Raw genomic sequence first — 27,169 nt, 5'->3', positions numbered from 1 at the left:
GTTTTACAACATATTGGCTTGTAATTTTGTGTTAATTGTTACCTAAGTTCATGGAAAATGACTAGAAATACTCGGTATATTAAAATTCACATACAAAAAATGACTACAAATGTGCCTTGTGCACACACAATTTACCTAAAAATGTTAACAAGTTTATGTGACACATCTTTGTAAATAGCAACGAACTTAATTTGCATATAATGCCAACAAAAGGTATTACATATAAGATCCCAGGAAAGAACCTAAATTGTCACAGAGGTATTACATATAAGGCACTGGAAATGTACCTATAATGCCCAACAAAAGCTATACCATATAAGGTCATAAGTTTTGATCACCCTATACAAAAATTAGTGCACCATAAAGGTCACAATTCACAAAAATTAGTGCACCATAAAGGACATTATTCACAAAATATACAAAATGGTAACAAACAGTATTGATCCAATGTGCCTGTGCAAACTTCCTAGAAATCTTCGACATTTCCATTGAAAAGGCCATGCCTCTTGGCTAAATCAGCAAGGTTTGCAGCTCTTCTTGGTCTTTGTGGGACACTTGGTTCTGCTGCAGTTGGGTTCACTCTTTTCCTGGATGTAGAAATTGTTGGTGCCATGAAATTTTGGACCCTGCCCCTACCTCTGCCTCTGCCCCTCACTACTGGTTGGCTTTGTCCTCGTGTTGACGGCTGTGATGGGGGTGGCTGTGAAGCACTTTCTCTATTAACACAACCATCAGTTGCTCGTTGATGTGTTGGGGGTGGCTATGAAGCAATTCCACTTACATGTCCTTGCTGCATCGAGCAATAAAGAAGTTACACTATTATTCCAAAATCTTACCAAAACAACAAAAACCTTACTACTCCACCAACTTACACTAGAACGTACAGGGTTGGAAGTTAATGCATTAGGGATTTTTCTAGGCCTGCCTCCCTTTCTAGGTGGACTACCCTGCAAAAAAACAAGGAAGCATTTGCATCAATCATGATTAATGAACAATGGCCATGTAATGTTGATTATACAAACAATAGGACTTACTTCAACTTGGTTACCACTCCTTTTATTTGCTACTTTGCGCTGCCTTCTTTGCCATGGTGTTTCCCCTATAATTCCTGCCTTGCAGCCCCTAGCGTTATGGCCAAACCTTTGACATAAGCCACACTTAACACCACCTCCTATCCTCGTAACCTTATAGGGGTCCCTTGGTTCATCTGCCCTCCTATTCCTCCTCTTCTTTGGTCTTCCGGGCGGTTTAAGTACAACCCCAGCATGAATGTCAGGTAGTGTTGTCCTTTCCCACTCTTCTTGTGATGGCACAGGCTTGAACACATGTTGATACACAGCCAAATACGTTGACTTCAAAAAATAGTCATGCACATATTTCTCCGGTTGTTCTCTGTGATGAATAATGGCAGCCACGGTATGCTTACAAGGAATTCCAGAAATGTCCCACATTCTACATGTACATGACTTATCCTTGAGATCAACAGCAACATTCTTTCCATAATGATCAACTTCATACAATTGATCCCCTGCTCGTGTGCAGAAACAGTTTCGACTCTCAACTTTTATCTTCTCAAGCATAGTCTGGTAATTTGGGCACACATCTCCATTGTAGTTCTTTATACCAGTGAACTTGGTATATTGTCTTGACATTAAGGCTTTCCTGATCCATTCCAGCAGACTAAGTATAGGCAACTCCCTACAAGGTAAAATCATCCTGTTAAACGACTCACAGACGTTGTTCTGAATTGCATCACATTTGGTTCTTGGGTTGAAGTGACTCCTTGCCCATGTGTGAGGATCATGTTCCATCACCCATTGATGAGCCGCAGGGTCAAAAGATTTTAGTTTTTCCATATGATTCTCCCATAACTTCATAGTACCAACTGATGCAGCCTTCCATAGATGGTCTTTGTATTCAACCCCTTTGAATCTCATTTTCATATTCTCGTACATGTGCTTGACACAAAAACGATGTTCCACATCCGGCATTAACTCCTTCATAGCTTGCACCAGCCCCTATAAATTAAGAACAAACCATCAGTACAACTAATTATGAATTAACACTAACAAAAAATCTAATAAATACAACTAACCTTTTGTTGATCCGACATGAAGACCCATCCAGTTTCTCTAACCGCGCCAAAATCATCTTGCAAAACTTGTAGAAACCATGACCAGGATTCTTTGCACTCAAAGTCAACAACAGCAACATCAATTGGAAATAGGTTCTCGTTGCCATCCCTACCAATTGCAGCCAACAACTGCCCACCCATCATTCCTTTCAAATGACAACCATCAAGGCATATAATTGGCCGTATTCCAGAGAAGTATCCTTGTTTTTGTGCAGCCATCCGAACGTACATGTGTTGAAACAAACCAATCTCCCTAGGAACTCCTAACCCATGGTCTAGCTTCAACTCCGTTTTTATTTGGACAACAGTTCCTGGATTAGTTACTTTGAGAGTCTCAGCATAATCATACAACCTCTTATATTGATCCTTGATTTGACCAGATATAATTTTCCTCCCCTCACTCTTAGTCCTATAGCATTTTCGAATAGACACCTCGTAACCCAAATCCCTCTTAATCTTATTCTTTAGGTATGACACTTTCAACTCCTTATCATCCCTCATGTCTTCCAAATATTTCTCACAAAGGTATGAAACCTTACAAAACTTCTCATTGTATTGCCTAGGACAAGTGTGATTGAGATTACATGTCTTTATTTTGAAAGTTTGAGTGCCCCTTACCATAGATCCTCTAATCCTGAACGCACAACCATCTGTATCACATTTCACATACACGACTGAAGGTCCATTCTTTCTGAAACTAAATGTGTGCCCTCCCTCTATGGCCCATGCCCTCGTTGACACAGGTTTAGGTAGAGCTTCAAAATAAACATCCCACGTATCCCAATTGTTATTCGTATCTGCCACACTAAGACAAGATTTATCATCTACTATCTCCCAATAACTCCATGCACCTCTAAGTCCTATCACATGCATCCACATCCTACACCCACCTGTATACCTTAGCTGCCTATAATATTCCAACAACCTATAATATCCTAAATAATCTTTGTCTAGTGTAATCTCAGCTTCATCTCCCCCTAAATATTTCATAGACTCATCAAATGAGGACCATTTGCCTCCGTGGTGAAATACCAAAGTCACATAGCCAGCCATCTGCACCCATTCATTCAACAAACCGGCAAAAACAAACAAAGCAATATTAAATAGCTACATAATAACAAACAAAACCATAACGTAACTTATATATGCAACCAACAAAGCCAACAGACAACACAAATCGACAACTAGAAACAGAGTGATGCATCAAATGACAAATCGAAAATCATAACACCAAACGATCGATAAAAACACTATTACATGCAATATAACTGTTGATGATTAATATACCCAACAAAAAAACCACAACTCCGATTATTTATCGTAAAAACAGAAAACCCTAACTTACTCAAACAAAATCCAAACCAGGAACACATCTAACATTCGAAAAGAATCGAAATTTCCATGGATATTGTGCCCTTACCTTGGCTGACACGTAACCCCTACCAAAAACCTTGTACTGTAGTTGCCCTACCCACTTCGAAATAGCGATTCCAACGTCTATCTAGCTTCGTCGCTTCAGAAAACACACCCCTTCATGTAGTATGAACTATGATCGAAGTGTTTATGGGTGAGTTCTAGGTTAGCTGCCACTTCGTATTCCGATTTGGAAAGTCGATCAATGCAACTGAAAGAAATATGAAAAGTCACTAAAGATAATCGCTGTTATAGAAACTTCTAGAGGTTATATAGGTCTCCCAATATTTTCCAGACAAGTTTACCCTTTGCCACGTCACTCATTTAAACGGCGTTTTACCCATTTCCGTAATTGTGGTAACGGCGTTATTCACATTCCTTTTTTTTGGTAATAACAAACCACAAGGGTTTTTTTTTGAACAACATCAAACCACAGGGGTTGTTTTTGGAATTTACCCTTATAAATATAATTCCTTAATTGCTTAGGTCGAAATGTAATATTTTTTATTTTACGCATAAAACGATTATGAAAGAACAGAATCAAACTCCAACAAAAAATGGTTGCTTTATTGCAATTTCACAATCAATGAAATATAACAAAACATATTACAGAAGGAAACTGAAACTGAAAGCCGAAACTGAAAGCTAGCTACTAACTAGAAACACTATTTATTGAGCATTACCACTCTCCATTTTTACAAAAATAGACCACTCTGCCATAGCAAAATCTGAATCTCTAGTAACTGAAATCCGTCGCTAAATTTCTTCATCCGCCGCTAAATTTCTTCAGTCAACAGTAACTCAGGACTTCATTAGAAACCTTGTACAATATAATTACATCAAAACCTCGGAATCCTCAAACTCCCTCACAGCTTAGCCTGCTCAAACATATTGTAGTTAAAGTGTTAGTTAGATATGTTCCAAGAATCAATCTCTTTTTATACGGTAAATTGCACCACCGATCATTGAAGTTTAAGGTACGTTCCACAAAGCTAACTTCACTTCTTTCTTTCGATAAAGTCGTTGAACTTCACATTTAATTTCAACAAAATCATTTGGCTAATTTGTGTATTAAAATTTAACAGAATGTTTTTATAGAGCAAAAGACAAAGACAGTTGACTATACCCAACTAAACGTCATGCCTGACAAGAATGTGGTCTTTAAAAGTTTCTTGTACGTATGTTTCTTAAGATGTGCCACATGACACACATGTGAATGTCACGTTTCAGCCATAAAAGTCAAACATATCCGGCATATGTATTCAGTATAGCACTTAGTTGGTATATGCTCAGTTGTATTTCGTGACAAAATTTCAATAGATTTTTGTATTCAAAATGATCGGAATGACTTAATTGAAATGAAATGTAAAATTCAGTGGTTTTATTGAAAAAAAAAAATAACCTTTATGACACATACGCCAAACTTCAAGGACGATCAGTGTATTTTACCTTTTTTTTTATACTAAGTATAAAAAGATGGAAATAAAAGGCAGAAGCAAACATATTGGCAATAAATTAATTCTAGGAGTGTTCAGAAATCAAATCCGACGAAAATAACTTACCGAACCAATGAATTTCGGTTTTTCATCTATCTATTTGGTTCGGTTTCGGTCTTAGTTTATAAAAATATCGATAATATTGGTCAGTTCGGTTTCTATGACAAAATTACTGAATTAACCTAACCGGCTGAAATAGAGATTAATTAGATTTTTTTTTTTGGTAGGAACAGGAAAGAAAAAACAATAAACCAAAAAGATTAACCAGAGATTAGCCTAGGGAAGCTAACCCCTACAACATCTTCCAAAAGAAGAGAAGATAAATAATCATGAGGAGAATATAAAGTTGTGACGCCCAACATCCGCTCATGCCCATCAGCCACCAAACGATCCGCAACATTAATTAGATTTATTAATTAATCTAATCTAATATAGATGACCTTAGGTTATTTTTAACAATTAGATTGATAATCTAGGTAATCTATAACTTTAAACAATTAGGCTATGTATCAATTATATTAATAATTAGATTGATAATTTATATATGTCATTGAATAGTAAATAACACTAGATTAAACTAAATTAATTAAACTTTATAAAATTATAATTATTAATTTATATTTTATTTAACTATTTAGTATGGGTTGAAACCGGCCGGACCAAACCAAATTAAACCGAACAGTTCAGTTCTGTTGAATTTATTAATATTATTCGAATAAATTCGGTCTTTAATTTATTAAATATTAGATTTTCGATTATTTTGGTTCGGTTCAATTTTCAGACCAAACCGACTCCTAATTAACTGTCTTGCTTTTTGTTGCCCTTAAGGAAGAATGAAAGGCTATTCACAAGATTTTTGTGACCACACAAACAAGTTGCAATTCAGACAAGAAAGCACGAATGTCTTTTTCGAGGCATTCTGGTCCCCAACCCCAAAATTTGAGAAAACAATAAAGAAGGGGAAAATTACACCACTGGCTCATCAAATTTTAGCTTACTTTCTTTGTAGCCCTTAAACTTCAATTCTGGATATAAGTCCCCGACTTTTGCCATTTTACTAACATAAAAATCCATTAACTTTTGACCGCTCGAATAGCATGTAACCCTTAATTGGAAAGCTGATGGAAACGATATTCTAAACAACTTTAATTTTTGAATTCATTTAGGTATTGTTTGGTTAGAAGAGAGAATGTGGTTGTTTATAGAGAGTGTTCCGAAAATTGTGATTTGGAAAATCCAAAACGTGAATCCATGGTGGTTCTAAACAACTCTACTTCTTGAATTTTTTCATTTTGAGGTCATCATACTTTAATAAAAGACTTTTATGTAAGTAAAGACAAATTTCAGAAAATTTTACGTGCGGTTTTAAAACTCCAACCTTTTGACTCCTAAACTTCAGGGACTATTTAGTTCAGGTGGTGTTGTTAGCTATTTGTTATTGTTGTTATTGATAGCTCGTAAATATTAGCTAATTTTCCTTCTAAAATATCTATCAGGGGTTGTTTCTTAATCCGAACTAACAGCAAAATACAGTGACGGATCCATGATTTAATAGAAAGAATACTTGGGATGTTGTTCAGTGATCTATGGTGCTGAATTAGTATTTTTTAGTATTTCTATACAAAAATTAAAGCTCGGAAATTTTCAGGCAACCAGTGAGTACTCAACCCCAATCCCCTGGACCCGACGGATACTTAATGATCTAATAAAAGGAGAATCAAACGAATACTTTAACGTTTATACTATACCTGTGAATAGAGAAAAGTGCCAAGGATAGCAATGGCAGCACCAAGTGCATTGACAGGTTGGAGAGGGGTGTGGAAGATGATGATGGAGGAAACAATGACGGATATCCGCTTCATCGTATTTCCGACGCTAAAAGTTAACGGGGAGATTTGATCAAGTGACATGTAAGATACTTGATTGTATAAATGGTAGAAAATACTCTGAGCTGCAACCCACCTGCATCAATTTCAAGCCACACATAACATTTTTGAAGTTAGTATTTGTATGTTCTATCGAATCTCTACCACTAAATTTGAAAATTCCAGAATCACACCAAACAGAAATTGACAAAGAACAAGATTTCTTAGATTTTGATTTGAAGACTGGTTAAAATCTTTATAGAATATCCAAATTCCAAGTGGTATAGATACTTATCAGGGTCTACAAAGTCAACCCGGAACCGATTAAAAAACCAATTAGACTCGTGAACTTTAAGGATCTCCCGTTAGCTTCTAAACTTGCTTAATGTGACATGATTAACCCTCTTATTGTTATAGTGGAGATTTGGATTGCGAATTATTTTAACAAAGTTCTGGGGACTGATACATCACTTTAAGAAAGTTTAAGGGGACATGTGACATGATTGCCCCATTATTGCTGCGTGGAGATTTGGGCAAATTGAATCGTGTATTACTTTAACTAAGTTCAAGGTGCTAATAAGTCATTTTAAGAAAGTTGAAGGGTACAATAGGTCATTTCAAGTAACTTCAGGGATCAATATATCACTTTAAGTAAGTTTAAAAGGCTAATGAAACATTTTTAGATGTTCACGGACTTTATCGGTTTTTTGGACCAAGTTCATAGGCCGCTGATGTATTAATACTGACTTGAGCTTCTGTTGTCTTGGTTTCAAGTCTAATGGGCACTTTTGCAACCAATAGCAAATTATATCCCTAACATTTGCAAACTGGACCAATTTTATCGCTAATTACAATCATACTCTACGCAGCTATGAATCTCGGTATTCCTACTCATCAGTAACAGATCACCTACACGTGGCTTTGATGTGGAGCAGAACACGAGATAAAAAAACTACATGTACACGTATCTTTGATCTGTTACTGATGAGTAATAAAATGGTGCACATACCGAGTGGAGATAACAAGATTCATGGATGTGTAGCTCCATTAATAATAACTAAAAGGTCTGATACATCACCAGCTCCCTGAATTTGTCCATAAAAGTAAATTGGCTCCTTTAACTTTGTTAGTGTCTCACCAGTTCCTTAAACTTGCTTATTTCGTATCACCGGCTCCTTAAACTTGTCCATAAAAATAGATTAACTCTCTGAACTTTGCAAGTGTCTCACCAACTCCCTAAAATTGCTTATTTCGTATGGAATTTCAACACACGATAGGATGGGCATGTATTGTACACGCTTCAAATGTAAGTAGCAGTTTAGCGCGGAGGTGTGTGCAGAATCTCAAAAACTAATAAGTTATTTACTATTAGGAGATTATTTAACATAATGTAGAATCTTTAATTGTAAAATAAGGTAGTAAAGAATAATTACCAAACAAAGTTGGGGCCAATTTGAGAAAGAGCTGTTTGCCAGCCAGCAGCCCACATTTGAGGACCTTCCATGGCTATTGCAAAAGGGGTAAGGATCACCAAAGATAAGATAGACAAGCAAGCATAGTAGTTCATCCCACTAACAGACTTCCCCTTCATCCCTTTCTTTGAGAATATGTTTCTAAACACAAATGCCAAATTGGATATCATAGCCCCCATAAAACCTGAGGTAACAACAACAAAGCAACACAAGTTAGCTCTCTCAAATACTAAGGATCTATTAGATGATTTTGGTTTAGTACATCCGGGGGTTATGTACTTGTCCAGATTATCCGATTGGCTCCTTAAACTTTAAAGATGTCCGATTAGCTTCTTGAACTTGCTTAAAATATTACATTAATCTCCTAAAATCTATGTGGAAAAACAAGGAGAGGCTTGAACAAGTTAAAGCGTGTAACACTTTAAGCGAGTTTAGGAGACTAATAGATTATTGTAACCACCAATAGGCCACTTTAAGTAAGTTTAAGGGGTTAATAGATCATTGTAACCACTTCAGGACCAATAGGTTGGTTTAAGCAAGTTTAAAGGGTTAATAGATTATTGTAACCACTTTAGGGGCCAATAGGTTGGTTTTAAGTAAGTTTAAGGGACTAATAGATCATTATAACAACTCCAATGGTCAATAGGTAATTTTAAACAAGTTTAAAGGGCTAATAGATCATTATAACGACTTCAATGGTCAATAGATAATTTTAAGAAAGTTTAAAGAGCTAATAGATCATTATAACCACTTCAAGGGTCAATAGGTAATTTTAAGCCAATTTAAGGGGCTAATAGATTATTGTAACCGACTAAGGTGGTTTGGCCATGTGAGACGTAGAGCGCTTGATGCGCCGGTTAGGAGAACCGAAGAGTGGCAAAGGGATGTAGTGGTGAGGGGTAGGGGAAGACCTAAGCAAACTTGGAGGAGGGTGATCGAGAGTGATATGAGTTTATTGGGAATTGAGGAAAATATGGTAGTGGATAGGACGGAGTGGAGGGAGCGAATCTGTGTCGCTGACACGACTTGATTTTCACGGTTTTATATGATGGTTCATGTTAGCCGACCCCGAATCATTTCGGGACTAAGGCTTTGTTGTTGTTGTTGTTGTTGTTCAGGATCAATAGATCACTTTAAGCAAATTTTAAGAGGCTAATAGATCATTGTAACCACTTTAAAGACCAATATGTCGCTTTAAGCAAGTTTAAATAGAACATTGTAACCACTTCAGGTCAGGCCAATAGATTACTTTAAGCAAAGTTGGCAAATAGGTTACTTTAAGCAAAGGTTAAAGGACGAATAGGTTATTGAAAGCAAGTTCTGAGACTAATGAGGTATCTCCGAAGTTCACGGGGAAAATCGGGTAATCTTGACGAATACTGAGGTCCTTGATGTATTAAACCGCTTGTAGATAATTTTCAATCATAGATACTTTGTCTAATAATTTGGAGTAACACAACAAAAAGGGGTAAATTACATCCATGACCATTGAAGTTTACCCATTTTAACATTGTGACTAAACTTCAATTCTTAACAGTACGACCACTTAATTTTACACTTTTTAACATATATGGCCACTAACTCCTCAAAATAACATTTAACGAACTCAAAATGAAAATATTCAAAAATTAAAATTGTTCAGAACGACATTTACTATGAAACCACATTTTTTATTTTACAAAATCACCTTTATTGGAGTTTTTTCTCTCTAAAAATTCACTCGCTCTCTCCTAACCAAACAACACTTAAATGACCTCAAAATGAAAACTTTTAAGAATTAAAGTTCCTTAGAATATCATTAGCTCATCGAATTTTTTATTTTGAGACCGTTAACGGTCATTTTGATGCATTTATTAGTCATACTGTTAAGAATTGAAGTTCAATGATCATACCATTAAGAATGAAGTTCAATGACCATAATGTTAAAATGAGTAAGGTTCAGAGGCATGGGTGTAATTTACCCCAACAAAAATGAGCTACAAAAGAGAATCAAATGGCACTAAGTGCCCATTTGGTAGTTCTTTTACTATACTCTTGTTTGATTAGAATTGAAAAACAACTGTTTAGAGTTATTTTAAAAGGAAAATCAACCAACTTTTCAGTAGTAAAAACAATTAACAGTTGAAGAAACACCCTTTTGAAGATGAAAGTTGTTCTTACCAGTCATGTTGAAATTGAGCTCAGTGACAGCAGCTAGAGCACAACCTCCAATAATTGGGAGAAGAGAGAGATAAACAGGCAAAGGAAAAGTCTCTCCCAAGAGTAAACTTGACACCAAAACACTGAAAGCAGGCTCACCACTCTTGATTATGTGTGTAAATGAAACTGCAACTTTAGACATACTCACTGTTGCAGCCACATGCCCAATTGTATGCGCCACCGCGACCTAAACACAACGACGCAAATATACAGTTGTCAAAACCGGACAGGTCAAAAAAAAAAATAAGAGTTAAAAGTAAGTAAAAATCATCAATCGAGTCTTCATCCTATCCTAGAATCAGAAACTGTAACTATTTGATATTGATTGTAATGATCTCTATGTTGGCTCAAAATGGGTTTGGGAAGGAGGGTCTGAACCTGTTTAACCGAATGATTTTCGATGAAATTCAATTGATGATTTTTGTTTAGTACGAGGACTTAATTAATGATTTTTACTTAGTTCAGGGACCTAATTGATGATTTTAACAGTTTAAGATCCTAATTGACTTTAAAACTTAAGTTTAAGGAGCCAAATGGATGTTATGCTAAATTTATACTACTTAATATGATAAAATATTGGAAAGGTCCCTTAATTTTGCAGATATCCCATTAGTCTCTTTCACTTATTTTATATTATATGATATGATAAATATTAACGTGTCTTAAACTTGCTTCAAATGATATAGACTTCAAACTAATCAAATCTCCTCATAAAGAATTAATCATGTTACATTAAATGAATTCAAAAGGTTAGTATGATATTACTAAAATTCAGCGGTTAATCAAACTTTTTTAAGTTAAATTCAAGAGCTCACTTTTAAAAATTAATAGTATAATTATACTACTAATATTATTAGTAATGTTATTTAATACCAATTTGCTTCAAAATTAAATCTGCTCTAACACATAAACCTGTGTCCAGGGTTTAGGGGTGATCTTCGAATTGGTTCAATTACTAATCGAATTGAACTTTCTGATAATCAAACCGAAATCTCATTCAAAACTAAAATCAAATTGAACCCAATAATTTTAATGACTGAACCGAATTTTCTAGGTTCGGTTACTAATTAATCACTAACCAAAATTTATTATAATAAGTAAAACAATTAAAATATATATAATAAATATCAAACAAAAAATAGTATAATATTAATAATAAATATATTAAATAACTAAATAAAATCATAAAAATATAGAATAAATATGGCATAATATCCATTTGACTCCTTAAACTAGGGCTTCAAAATCAATTAAGACCTTAAACTATCAAAATCATCAATTAGATCCCTAAACTAATAAAAAATTATCAATTGAGTCCATATTCTAAACAAAAATCATCAATTGATGATTTATGCTTAGTTCACAGGCATGATTGATGATTTTAATAGTTTTGGGATCCAAATATTTTTATACTTTATACATATTTTATATATAAATATATAAAAAATACTTTATATTATATGTACAATTCGGTTTGGTTTTTATTATACCAAATTTTTCTAAAATAAAACCAATAGCAAATAACTAAATTATCCAACTAAACCAAACTAAATAAATAACTGAATCAAACCACAATTTTGTTCGGTTTCAATTTGATTACCAGTTATTGGTCAATTTTGCTCGCCCCTAATCCGTATGGACAGATTTTTACTAGTAGTGGTCAATAAGGTCTTCCTTTTTTTTTTTTTTTTTTTGCCGAAATTAAATAAACTGAACTGAATGCTACTACAAGTTAAGTAAAAAGGAACCGGGTCAAAGACAATATTTTATATTCCCGGACCGGTTTGTCCGCTAGGTCCAATTGAACCAGATTGACCCAAATCGGTTTTCATAACATTGACCACACACAAACCAAAATGGTCAATCAAAACAGCAAAAACCCAAATTCCCCTCTTTCTCTCTCTAAACTACCATGGAAATGCAAAATTCACGAACATAAACACAAAATTACTCACCGGAAACAAAGTCTTCCAGAACTCAAAATCAGTTTTAGGAGCGTCAGCAACTCCGGCAGCCCAAGAAACCAGCATCATAAGAGACCCACACGCCAGAGAAAGTGTAGAAGTAAGCCATGGATAAGGAAAAGCATTCAAAACCTTCTTATTATAGATATTAAACACCACATTCAAAGCCCACCAAGTCGCAAAATAAACCCCAATTTTAATCTTCTGTCTCGCCTGTTCGTCCGGCAATTCAATGTTAATATCCAGTGGCCGGGACCGGTCGGCCTCGTAGGCATTGCAAATAGTCGCCGGCGGATTTGATTTCGGGGCTGAGAATGTGAAACCCCCTATGTGGAGTGGCTGCTTAAGAAGGGGGGATTTATTAAAGGTGTGAACTTTATGTGAATTGGGGGTAATGGGGAGAGGGGGAAATTGGGGGTTTTTGAGGGAACGAATTGGGGGGAGTAAATCGGAGGAAGTAAAAGTGGAATGTGTGTGATTTAGTGATGAAATCATGGTGATAAGGGTATGGGGGGGAGTTTAAGTAAGAAATTTTTTTGGGGATTTGTGTTTGTTTCCCGGGAAAATGTGAGAAAGAAAGGGGTTTATGGAAGGATTTTGAGGGTGGGAGAGATTAGTTTTGGGTGGAGTTGTTTATTAGGTGGAAAGAGAGGAAGGGGACCTGTAAGTTTGAGGAAGAAAGGTTGGTGGAATGGGTTTATATAGAGAGAAGGTGAGGAGGAGAGGAGAGGGAAGTTGTGGTGTTTTAAGGAAATTACTTAACTATCCTTAGAAGAGTGAATTTGTACAACTATGCTCTAATTATGGGTAAATTACATCTATGGTCATTTAACTTGGCTTTTTGTTTTTTGTTTATGTCTCTAAACTTCAAAATCGGACATAAAAATCTAGGGTTAATTATAAATTTGGACCTATTTAAAAATTCATTTACATATTAGGACTAGTTGTCTCACTTCTTACCAATCTAGACCATTTCACTTGATTTTGGACCAAAATACCCTCACTTTCTTCATAACTATAACATCACCATCTCCACGCTAGTCGCATTCGCCGTTCGCAAATCCTCCACCATTGAGGTAACTATCACCATTGATCGAAGAAGCCCAAGATTGGAAAAGGGAAGCGCTGACGTCGTTGAGGAGTCGGCAGCCATATGAGAAAACGGAAGATTTGAGGAAGAAGAAGAGAACGCTCACCAAGGGGTCTATTATCGTTTTAAGCATCTGTTATCTTTTTCCTGCTGTTCAGAATTAATTGAGTGAGATAAATTATCAAGCGGATAATTGAATCCTTTTTGACCTGTTTAGGTACTGTTAGCAAGCAGAAAAACTAGAAAGAGGAAAATCAGAACAGTGAGAAGGATGACGAAGAAAATCAGGACGGTGATGAAAACATGCAAAAAATGACGAGGAAGACATATGACTAGCAAAACAGTACATGAATATATGGAAATGAAGAAGGTGTTGCTGCTGGGAGAGTTTTTTTTTCTACTGCCTTCTAATCATGTTACATATATAATTCGTGTTGTCGCGTTTTCATATAACGCGACATAATATATAAACTATTATTTATCGTGTTGTCGCATTTTCATAATGTGATAGATAACGTAAGCTAAACTATGTCGCGTTAAATGTGAGGGTATTTTTGTCCAAATAAGGTTAAAGTGTTTAGATTGGTAAGAAGTTGGAGAGTTAGACTTAAAATGTAAATGAGTTTTCAAATTAGTCCAAATTTATAATTTTCCCTAAAAATCTATGAATTTTATCATTTACTAATAAAAAAAATATTCTAACCTTTGACCTCTCAATAGTAGCTAACTCTCTATTTAGAGCTACGAAAATGATATTCTGACAACTTTAATTCTTCAACTTTTTTATTTTAAAGTCATATTTGATTATAAGAGAGAAAATAGTTGTTAAAAAGATAAAGTTTTGAAAATGGTAATTTGTAATAACATGCTAATAAAGTAGCATGTTACATGACAATTGAGCACCTTCGGATCAAAAGTAATAATGGAAGATAAACACTTCAGACATGTGGACCAACAAGGAAGACATGCCCATTCCAATGAAACTATGATCATGAGGTGCACGACTACGTTAGTATATGCTAAATCTTAATGGTCTCACCAAATGATATACTCTCATCCACATCCTTATATGTACATGTGTATCAACTACAATACAGAAGAAATTGATGTTTCTCCAAACTATTCTTCAATATATTATATAAATAGGATAAAATGATTGTACAGTTAAGGTATTTTAATACAAAACCCCTAAAATTCTTTTATTCTCCATCTTCATCCTAACAAACTTTGTTAACTTAAGTGTCGGAGTGAAGTGGTCGGTTCTCAACTCCTCAGTTGACTCCTTGTTATCTTATTACATGAGACTATGATCAGAAATTCTACCTATAAGATCATCCTCAATATTTACAAGATCAAATTGATGGAGTGAGCATGGGTTGAACCTTGCATCCATGGCTCACGTAAAAAAAACTGACAGCTCGGATAGCTCTTCCATTACCTTCACCCTTGAAAAGAACCTTTCCCTAGGTCCAAAATCTCCGTTAGAGTGCAAGACATTGCTGGGTGTTAATAGAAATTTTATCATCTTCCAAGTCATAACCTTGAGCTAGATCAACGTCTAATTGACTCTTTGGGCTCTCTAGATATGACAAGGAGGAAGTTTATTGATGGTCTCACTAAGATGCTGATCTATAGACTGGATATGAGATGAGGCAAGACAAATACTGCCGAGATGGAACGCCTTCAGACCTAAAGGGCTTCGTAGCCTCCTTTACTTTGCATCACATCGTTCGAAAATTGCCCAAAGTGAAAGGAGGTATCACATACATCTAAACATGCACACTCAGGAAAACAATCTAGGGAACGAGAGTGCATTCTGTGCAAATGTGAAAGTAATCTCTCCGAATCACCTTCATTTTAAGCGAGAGAAATTGGAAGGAATCATTATAGGAAGTGCACTCAATTCAGGGGAAATGTTCACTCTAGAGAAACTCCATTGAGCCAAGGTCTTCTTGTGGCCAATGTTAGATTATAAAATTAAGTACACTAATAATCCTATTATAACTATCTAAAATAAAATATAGCAATATAAAAATCAAAATAGTCTTAAACTTTTTAAAAAGTAACAATTTACCTCAACTTACAAAATGATACTTCTTTACTTTAAAATGATACAATTATAAGCCTGAGTTAACGGAACTTAATAGTAATTGACACCTCAAACATACAAGTTCCTTTAATTTAGATTTGTAATTGCACCATTTCATCAATATTAAGATAAAAATAGCTTTATTTATACACTGGAGTTAAATTAGTATTTCTCTAGGAATGTTAAAACTATTTTCATATCTTTTCCTTAAAGTATAATGTTATAAATTTTAAATTTTGAATAAGAAAGTCATATGTATTTAATTTTAGTTCATTTTCGAATACTTTTATCTAAAGTTCTGATGCGGACATCTCCAACACAGGTTCGAAGGAAGGAACCAAATTTTCAAAACCAGCAAAACAGCCTCACACACCATGTGTATTAGGCCACACGACGTGTGAGGCCAAGCAAGTTTGAAGACATATTGTCTCTGAATGCCACACAACGTGTAATGAGGACACATGGCGTATGAGGTTAATGGCCAGCCCTTGGAGTTGCAATACACGGTGTGTGGGATTCAGCCACTCGTCATGTGAAGAAGTCCACACGCCGTGTGGCAGGGATATTTGGGCATTCCGACCAAGGGGACCAAGTTGTCAGTTTTCTGTTACAATTCTGAAATTCAATGTTTTACCACTGATGTATTTACTGTCTTGTCATATGGGGTTAATAACCAAATGTCATTTATCATTTTTGTTCCTTTACTACCCCTATCTTTTGCTTATTAGGTTCTAACCATAGTTAGGGCTTTTATGTCTTTTGCTCACAATTAGAAGAGGTATATAAACCTTGGGATAAATTCCTTCAAACTAAGCTTGAAAAAAAATATTTGTGGGTTTAAGATTAAAAGCATCTAGTTTGTGATTAATTTGTATCAATTTCAACAAACACATTCATCGAAAATGTTACTTAAATAACATGTGGTGACAAAATAAAACAAAATAAAATTCATTAAAATTTAACTACATAAAAAAATAATTTTTTATTTTTATTTTTCAGCTAACATAATTTTAATTTGGTAAAGTATATTATTAGGAGAGATCATAGAAAGTTCAGAGTTCTTGTTTTATTCAATTGAGTTTCTACAATTTGCCACATTTTCAAAATGTTTATGTGAATGTGTTCAACTTGTATTTTGGTCAGCAATTTTCTCTCTGCCCACCAACTCTTACAATTTGAATGATGGAATTAGTGTCCAAGAAAATGTGTTTGCCAAATCAGGACCACAAGAAAATGTGTTTCTTCTACCAAAATAAATTTGAATTAATATGCTTAGACATCGTTTCATGGATGTTCCTTGGAGTATTCGACAAGAATGGTTGTACTGTCTCAGTATTTGCTCTAGGATGAACATTCTCTTTTCTCACATCTTTAGGGAAGGAAATAGAGTTGTTCATGCTTTGGCAAAATTTGAAGTCTCTTCTTCAATGATCAATTGGTGGTCTTCCGCTCCTGCTTTTTACCACAGGTTTATCAATGATGACATTTGTAGTATTTCACATTTGCGTTTCTCTTAATTTTCTCTAAACTTTTCTCCTCCCCTCTTCTTTTGTTTGTTCTCCTTCCTCTCTTCTTGTTCAAACATTTATTTTTCCTTTTTATTAATATATTGCGGGTTTGTCAGTTCTTGGGCCATGGGTGTTCACACCACCCTAGTTCTGTCTCGTCCCAATTTCTATCAAAAAAAATTTGAATTTAATGTATGGATCTTTTAGGATATTCGGATTTAATTAAATTATTTTCTAGCTTAAAAATAATATTCAGGGGTTCAACACTCGTTGAGGAAGTTATAGTTATAGATGTTAAAAAAAAAACCTAATACATCACCGGCTCGTTGAACTCGTCCAAAATAGTAAATTAGCTCCCTGAATTTTGCAAGTGTCTCACCAGCTCCATAAACTTATTTATTTCATATCATCAACCCCTTAAACTTGTCCATAAAAATAGATTAGCTTTCTGAACTTTGCAAGTGTCTCACCCAGGGTCGGCCCTGGGCTTAGGCCAGGGGTGCACTGGCCTAGGGCCCATGGTCGTAAGGAGGCCCAAATTTTTTTTATTAACTGTATATATATATCTGTGGTAAATATTTAAACCAGAACCAAGGAGTATCCTAGTGGTTGAAGTTGACAGTCTCAATTCTAAGGGCCCTAGTTCGTTTCTCACAAATTGTAAAGTTTTTTTCCCAAAAAAATATATTCAAGAGCCCTAGTTCCACCCCTCAAACTGCAAAGTTTTTTTCCCAAAAAAAACATATTCAAATATTTGATTTTCTAAAAATATATATATTAATATTAAGAAATTTATTTTTTAAAAGTTTTTTTTTCAAAAATATATATTCAAATATTTGATTTTCTAAAAATATATATATTAATATTAAGAAATTTATTTTGTAAAACTGATGTACAATTATGTCAAACTAGTAAAATTATTATTTTTAATATATTTTTAATATATTTTAAAGATTATGGCTTATAAATTAAGGGACTAGCATATATTTACTAAGGTATTAGCGTCTATTTTTTTTTAATTTGAGTATAAAATCATACTTTATTTCTTTTATATGAAAATTAATAATACTGTATATTGAAAATTAATTTTGATGATATGATTTAATTGTAATTTTGTAACCAATTATAATATTAATGTAAAAAGCCCTAAAAATTATTTAGGTTTTAAAGGGTCATTTAAAAAAATGTTTTAAAAAGTCAAATAATTAATATTTTAATTTTAAAAAATGTCAAATTGATATTTTGAATATAAATTGAAGGTTAATTTAAGAATTAAACTCATATTTGGCTTTTGTGGTATGCAAAATTTTGTCATACCATTTTGTAACATTTTCCGCTTAAAGTATTTCCATAAGTGACATTTAACTTGGATGAAAAATTAATCGATTTTGTTAATTTTTTTTGGCCAAATAACACAATTTTTGAATGCGATATATACATGTGACAATTTATTTAATTTTTTAACAAATAGATTTAATAGGTAAATAAATAAAAAATCAATAAAATACTTTTTTCATGTACTGAAATATTTTTTAAATATTTTTATGTAAAATATTTTTATTCAAGGGACCCTTATTTATTATTCTGCCTAGAGCCCATGAATTCTCAGGACCGGCCCTGGTCTCACCAACTCCCCAAACTTGCTTATTCTGTAAATACTAAATACAAAAACCACCCTTGATCCTCACCTATTCAATCTCTCAAACCTGCAACACTAACTCTTATAATAAGTTGAAAGGTATAAGAAGCTAACAATTTATATTGGTTATAAAGTTGTTAGGAAGTTAAGAGTTGTTAGCTATCAGTTATTTCCTATAAATAAGAATATATAGGTAGGAGTTATTCATTCAATTAATTTCTGTAATGTTCCATTGTTATTTTTCCTCTGTAACTTCATTCTTCAGTTCCAATACATTTCTCTTCATTCTTATTTTACAATATGGTATCAGAGCTATTTCTTCCGCATTCTTGAAGAGATATTTTTCCAATTCACCTGATTTTTCTGGAATCAATATTTTCTTTTGTCTTTCACCTGATTTGTGGGTTGCGATTTGGCACCAAGATCAGTTTCTAGGTTTTCTTTTTATTTTCTCAAAGGGTTTCTTGGTTCTTTTCAATCTATATCTTGAAATGGTAGGAAATACAGATCCATCTCAGAATCCATCGAGTCATTATTATCTTCACCCAATGAGAATCCTTCGTTGGTTCTTGCTACCCCTGTTTTTTATGGGAATAATTTTCATTCGTGGTATCGCGCTATGAGAAGAGCGTTGATAGCCAAGAACAAACTTGGTTTTGTAGAAGGCACTGTTCGTCGTCCTACTGCAGATGGTGAAGAAAAAGTGGCTTGGGAAAGATGTAACCAGATGATTCTTTCATGGATAAGTCATTCGGTTTCACCTATTATTGCACAAAGCATTACATGGTTTAAGAATGCCAATCATGTTTGGGGGAATCTCAAAGATCGATATACGTAGGGGGATGTTCTACGAATTGCAGATATCCAAGATGAGATTACGAGCCTTCGACAAGGAGATCTTTCTATAACTGCTTATTTCACAAAGCTTCAGATGGTCTAGGAGGAATTAGCAAATTTCATGCCTTTGCCTCAATGTAAGTGCAATTTGCCTAATCATAGTAATGAAAATTGTGAAGCAATTAAACAAATTAAAGGTTTCCAAGATCAAGATTACAGTATTAAATTCTTGAGAGGTTTAAATGATAAATTTTCAATAATCAAATCTCAGATAATGATTCTTGAGCCATTACCATCTATTACAAAGATTTTTAATATGGTGATTCAACATGAGAGCACAAACCGCCTACGTCCAGTCCCCAGAATCCCTCCGGGATTTTTCAATCCACTACTGAGCTCTTTAAAGGTAGAGCACAAACCGTTTACAATAGCAACTGAGTATGCAAGAGTACCCTCCTCTATTCGTCTACTCAATCCTATCTGCCACTGAATACTATAACCGAGTATCCAGAATTTCTCTACCACTGAGTACTATAACCGAGTACTCAACTTCACTCTTCTAACCTTTACAATTGATACAAGATTGTTCTCACTAAATGAAGAACACTTTAGATGAATACAAATTCGATCTAGACTTTTACACAATGATTGGAATTTGGTGTAAAAACTTGCTTTTTCTATTCAGACAGCTTCTCTTTTGGATTTTTTTTTGTGACTTAGTGAAGATTTTGCTTGTCTGTATATCTCTTATATTTCGGCAAATGATCCAAGTGATGAGCTTGTCTATTTATAGTGAGTTCTGAAGCTTCAATGATTCGAAAATCCGACATAGCCGTTGAGAAGAACGGTCTTCTTCGTCATCATGTGGTCAGCTTCCAGAACTGCAGGCCAATCTTGTCTTCTGATTTGCGCAGGCGCCAGGTTTGCCAATTTCGTCTTCTTGTGCCAGGTTCGTCTTCTAGCGCTAGGTTTGTCTTCTTGCCAAATGCTAGATGGTCCATGCGTCTCGAAAAGATCCTTAGAATACATTTTCGAGGCTTCTGAAATGTGTCAAACTTTGTCTCACAAGTTGACGGATAATTGGATGCTGACTTGATTATCACTCAGCTTGACTCAGCGGCGTCTTGAATATTGCTCAGCTTGACTCCGCAGCTTTCCTTCAAGCTTTCCTAAAGAAGACATTTCTGCTGAGTTGTGTTCCACTCAGCTTCTGCTGTGTGATTTGCTTATGCTGACTTTGTTCTGTCTTTCTTTTATAGACTCTCGGTTCCTTTTCTTGTTAGTTAACTTACTCAACATTGAACAAACACATTAGTACAATTAAATCAAAGCACTTAAATTTAATTGTCTTAATCATGGCATTAACTTAAATAATTTTGTCAAATCAAAATCATGTGGAAAGGTGTTTCAACACTAACAATCCGATGTTTAAAGATTCAATTGTAAATGATGTGCACACTGTATCGGCTGTTCAGAAGGATTCAGGGGTTTCGGCTACTCCAAATTCTTGTCTACAGCAAAATTTTGCAACTGGTAAGTATTTTCTTAATATCAACACACAAAATCTATAGACGACAGTTTTTGGGTGGTGGATTCTGGAGCCACAGATCATGTGGCTACAGATTTGCAATGGTTTAGTTCAGTTAGGTACATAGAAAATATTAAAGTACATTTACCAAACGGTTCATATATACAAGTGAATCAAATTGGTAATGTATCCTTGACAGAACAACTAATTCTCCGAGATGTTCTGTATATTCCTAGTTTTACTTTCAATTTGATATCAGTAAGTAAACTTGTTTGTGATAGTGGTTGTACTCTAATTTTTAAGCAAAATGTCTATGTTTTTCAAGATCATATAACACAAAGGAAGATTGGTATAGTTGATGTTCAAGATGGCTTATATAGATTGCATTTGAAATCAAAACAACATATTGATAATTTCCATACTGGTATTAAATCTTCTGTTTCAAATGTAATAACTACAAATAATAGTTTTCCAATTTGGCATTTTCGATTAGGACATTTGTCTAATTCTGTTTTACATAATATGTGTAAGACCAATAATGAGATTACTACTTGTGATAATTTTAAATGTGTTGTCTGTCCTCTTGCTAAGCAAAAGAGGTTATCCTTTCCTATTAATGCATCTGTTTCCAGTTCTGTGTTTGAGCTTATCCATATAGATGTTTGGGGACCAGTTTCAGTGTCTTCAATCAATGGTTGTAAGTATTTTCTCACTATTGTAGATGATTATAGTAGGTATACATGGGTGTACTTAATGAAGAGTAAATCTCAAGCAACACAAGCAATCAAACAGTTTTTTGCTTATGTTGAAACTCAGTTTCAGGTTAGTATAAAGAAACTAAGATCAGATAATGCACATGAGCTGTGTTTGAGTGATTTTTATTCATCAAAAGGAGTTTTACATCAAAAGTCATGCCTCTATACACCACAACAGAACAGTATAGTGGAACGTAAACACCAATATTTGTTAAATATTGCAAGATCTTTAAGATTTCAGGCTAGGTTGCCTATGCAGTTTTGGTCTGATTGTATTTTGCATTCTGTTCATTTAATAAATTTGTTGCCTACACCTATTTTAGGGAATAGAACTCCTTATGAAGTTTTGTTTGACAAATTACCTACATATAACCATTTGAGAGTTTTTGGTTGTCTGGCATTTGTTTCTCAATTAGCTGTTCATAAACAGAAGTTTGATCAAAGGTCCAATCCTATGGTTTTTATTGGTTATCCAGCAAACACAAAAGGGTATAGGTTATTTAACATAAAAACTAGGAAATTTGTTGTTTCTAGAGATGTAGTTTTTCATGAGACTTGTTTCCCATATCCTATTAGTTTTCCAACTGATATTGCACAGGTTGTTCTTCCAAATGTTGAAGTTTCAGATTACCAGCTATCAGAAAATTTTGGTTTTATAGAAACTACACATGTAACAGGTTTACAAGGTAGATCAGTTACTACAAATGAGTCTGGACCTAATACTGATAGTATAATGTCTATAACTCATGATGAGGCACATGGTTTGCAACAACCAGCATGACCAAATTTATCACAAACAGGTAATCATGAAACTGTTGGTTCCGTTGTGGAGTCACCTATAATACGAAGGTCATAAATGTCTAGAAAAGCACCTAAATATCTTGATGATTTTCATTGTGCACAATTAGTGAAGTCTGATATGCTTGATGATACTAGTACAAAATCAAATCTTTATATCCGATTTCATCTTATGTGAATTATGCTAACTTTACTCCACGATATAAGAAGTATTTCTTAACTGCATCCATAGTTCCTGAACCAAAAACGTACAAAGAGGCAGCCAAGTATGAGTTTTGGAAGCAGGCAATGCAAGCAGAGATAGAAGCATTGGAACAGAATAGCACATGAGATCTTGTGGACCTACCACCAGGATTGGTAAAAGTTAGATGTAGATGGGTTTTTAAGGTGAAGTTAAAGTCAGATGGGAGTTTAGAGAGGTATAAAGCCCGGTTGGTAGCAAAAGGTTACACACAGACATAGGGGATTTATTTTTTGGATACTTTCTCTCCTGTGGTAAAGATCAATACAGTCAGAATGGTATTAGCTATAACAGCAATAAAAAAAAGTGGCATATATATCAACTTGATGTTAATAACGCATTCTTACATAGTGATTTAACCGAAGAAGTTTATATGCAGCTGCCAGAGGGTTTCACTTCAACCAAATCATCACAAGTTTGCAGATTGAAAAAGTCTCTTTATGGGTTGAGACAGGCCAGTAGACAATGGAATGTGAAGTTAACAGAAGCATTACAATCTTATGGGTACAGTCAGTCACCTTTCGACCATTCTTTATTTTTAAAAAGATCAGACAAGCATGTCACTTGCTTGTTAATTTATGTAGATGACATTATCATGGCAGGAAGTGATATAGAAGAAATACAACCTGTCAAACAATTTCTGGATGACAGTTTCAAAATAAAAGATCTTGGTAATCTCAAGTTTTTCTTAGGCTTAAAAGTGGGAAGATCTGATCAAGGGATTTTCATATGCCAAAGAAAATATGCCCTGGATTTGTTGGCAGAAACATGCTTATTAGTTTGTAAACCAGCTTCAACACCAATGGATAGTTCAGTTCGTTTGTCAAAGGAATCCGAAAAAGTTTTAGGAGATCCTCAAATGTAACATCCCTAAACCCTAACATATACATCTTCCCACATTCATATATGTTTTCATGATTGAATACATACATTTTAGATTCATCTCATTGGCATCGGAAGTTTCGTATGCATAATGCGATTATCATGCGATTAGTAGACGATTAGTGTGTCATTAAGATGTAACGATTGGTTAATTGAGTTAGGACTTAAATGAATGAATGAACATGTCCTTAATTGATTAAATTAGACTTGTGGAGGGCTGGAAATGAGTTTTGTGAACAAGCACCTCACTTCAGCATGATGTCACCCAAGATTGAGACAAAATGCACCTCTTCATTTCAAATAGATGTACACAACTCATTCTTTATGCTTTCCAGCCACAATTTCGACCAAAGCTTCAGTAAACTTTCCCTTTTCATACCCTAACATCCTCCAAAGAAAACTCTTCCAATTTCTTCCATTGTCAAGCCAAACAAGTTAAGTTAGGAAGCATACTAGGTGATAGACACAACTTGAAGGTTAGTATGTTGTTTTAGCTTGTTTTCTATGAGTTTGAGATTATGAAATACCTAGGTATGATGATAGGAGTTGTTGTGGATGAGTTATTATTGAGTTTGTTGAGTTTTGGTGTTGTTTGAAGTGGTTATAGGCTGTCCAAATGAAAGATATGTATCAAGTGCCCTAAACAGAAATCTAGGGTACTGCTTTCCGTCATTTCGGAGCATGTTTTTCATATTGATATTGTTCGAATTTGAAGATACATAAAGAATAAACTATGTTCCTATATGTGTTATGAAACCCTCTGTAAAATATGGGACTTTAATTCCATATATAGAGGAAGAAAACCTAGATGGATCATGACTGCCTCGAAATTGAATGTCATGTGAGGCAGCCATGTTGATGTAGCATTTTGAGGATCTTAGAGTCCGAATTGGAGAAAGTTTCTTTATACAAACGTGTTCCTAACTACTTGAAGTATATGTCTGTAAAAGGATTTGACAATCCATTATACTTAGTATGAGCTAGGTTGAGTGCATTATGGTAGAGGCAAAGCTGGGTAGTCTGTTTCTTGGCTGGAAACAGGACAGAATCATTTTGCATGCCATATATTGTGCAGAGGTGATATTAATGTGAATTTTGGATATGTTCTACCCATAGATGTCTAGTTTCAGTAGGTTCAAGAATCAGGGAATTTGGATTCATATAAAGTTATGACAGAATGTGTACAAGTAGGTCATGTGATGATCTAAGACAAAAGGATTAGATTGCATGAACTTTGTGGCATTAGTGTCTTGTAAATCATATAGCATCCTTAGTTTATATTTTCATTAAGTTTATGTTAAGGCTAATTGGATCAATGTTATGTGACATTAGGAGGGCAAGGTGCAATTGAACGCACACCCGATCGTGTTGAATAGATCGAACCAAGTGCGACGGTAAGCATATTGCTTATATATGTGTATGAATGTATTGTGCCTTGTGACTTGTTGAGTGTGAGATGTGGTTGAATCTTATGTGAATGATGTGAATCATGTTTGAGTGTTTGTGATCCGCTATGATTGATAAGAAAGTGATATGATTGAGTATGTTGCAGTGTTATGAGTAAATACGGCATGTTGAGCCTTGTGCACATACTGGAACTCGATAATGGTTGGATTATAAATGAATATGAGCTTGCTTAGATGGATATGTGAAATGGTCCAAGTTGAGAGTGCTATCCGAATATTGTGAGCCGGAAGCACATGTGTTGAGATATATGAGTACGTGAGTTGAGTGTAACTCCTCCGTAGCACAGATGATTGTATTCCGAATTTAGTGAGCCGGAATACAGATTGGGCCCAAGGACCATTTTATATATATTGTCTAAGTACAGCAAGGCCTTTCTAAAATAAGTATTACTATAATAAATGAAACAGGTGAATAAATTCTAACTTGGTACTGATGATATATTTTGATTTGTGCTCTTTCCATTACTTTTGTATATACATATATGCGTAATATGTTTAATGAGTAGGCAGCTCACCCCTTGCCAACAGATTTTACAGGTTAGGTGGAGTTCTTCTTGCTTAAGGTCGCACCAGCAGTGTCAGTCCATTCTCATCTAGGCATTTTGGAGTCTTGTGATGTACTTTTGTTTTGTAAATCCTCTATGCAGGATAATGACTTAAACGTGTATTGTAAATGCTTTCTCTTATGTATAATCTGTAAAGTTTATATGAGATTGAAGTTTATATGATTGAGTATTGAAAGCATGTCTATAACTGATATTGTGTGAGATATCATGTGATCCAAGTGAGGGGGTTACATATCATGTGATCCAAGTGAGGGGGTTACATCAAAGATATAGAAAGTTGGTTGGTAAGTTGATATATCTGACAACAACCAGGCCTGATGTAACGTTTTCAGTACATCAGCTGAGTCAATTATTGTCAAAACCAACAGATGTTCATTTGCAAGCAGCTTACAGAATTTTGAGATACATTAAAACTTCTCCAACACAAGGTATTTTTTATTCAAGCAATTCAGAGTTAAAACTGCGAGCCTATAGTGATTCAGATTGGGCAACATGTCCAGACACTCGAAGATCCGTCACAGGTTTTGCAGTTTTCCTTGGGAATTCTCTAATATCATGGAAGAGTAAGAAACAAAACATAGTCTCTAGGAGTTCTTGTGAAGCAGAATACAGGGCATTAGCTCTCACAGCAAGTGAAGTTCAATGGTTTCTTTTCCTCCTCGAAAATATTGGTTTCAAACATCACCAATCAGCTTCCATCTATTGTGATAATAAATCAGCTATTTACATAGCTCAGAACTCTTCTTTCCATGAAAGGACCAAGCACATTGAGCTTGATTGTCATTTCATTAGAGAGAAAGTTCAAGCTGGGATTGTGCATCTTCTACCAATTCGAACACAACAACAATTAGCAGATGTATTAACCAAGCCTCTCGCAAAGAAGCTCTTTGATACATTGATAGCACAGTTAGGTTCGAAGAATATGCATCAATCTATATGTCCAGCTTGAGAGGGGGGGGGTAACAATTTATATTGGTTATAAAGTTTTTAGGAAGTTAGGAGTTATTAGCTGTCAGTTATTTCTATAAATAAGAATAGATAGGTAAGAGTTATTCATTCAATTAATTTCTGTAATTCTCCATTGTTATTTTTCCTCTATAACTTCATTCTTCAGTTCTCAATACATTTCTCTTCATTCTTATTTTACAATAGAAGCGAAAAAATTACCTCTCGAATAAATGAATGCATATTTTTAGAATTTAGGTTTAACAAGTTTTTGTATTTAGT

At 34.6% G+C, this 27,169-nt stretch overlaps 1 protein-coding gene across 1 annotated transcript; it reads right to left on the bottom strand.

The window, feature by feature from the left end:
• Positions 1-4,093: 4,093 nt before the first annotated feature.
• Positions 4,094-13,217, bottom strand: LOC136232759 (glucose-6-phosphate/phosphate translocator 2, chloroplastic-like). The gene is made up of 5 exons (XM_066022151.1): positions 12,535-13,217; positions 10,541-10,766; positions 8,342-8,564; positions 6,792-7,005; positions 4,094-4,425 (listed from the first exon to the last, which is right to left on the bottom strand). Exons 1-5 carry the CDS (start codon positions 13,036-13,038, stop codon positions 4,414-4,416), a joined length of 1,179 nt encoding a protein of 392 aa, XP_065878223.1. The 5' UTR covers positions 13,039-13,217; the 3' UTR covers positions 4,094-4,413.
• Positions 13,218-27,169: the final 13,952 nt, after the last annotated feature.

Source organism: Euphorbia lathyris, chromosome 6 (genome assembly GCF_963576675.1).
Source record: "Euphorbia lathyris chromosome 6, ddEupLath1.1, whole genome shotgun sequence".
NCBI classification, from domain to species: Eukaryota; Viridiplantae; Streptophyta; class Magnoliopsida; order Malpighiales; family Euphorbiaceae; genus Euphorbia; species Euphorbia lathyris.
Note: the sequence above shows the minus strand (reverse complement) of the source record. Positions and strands in the feature narration are given on the sequence as shown.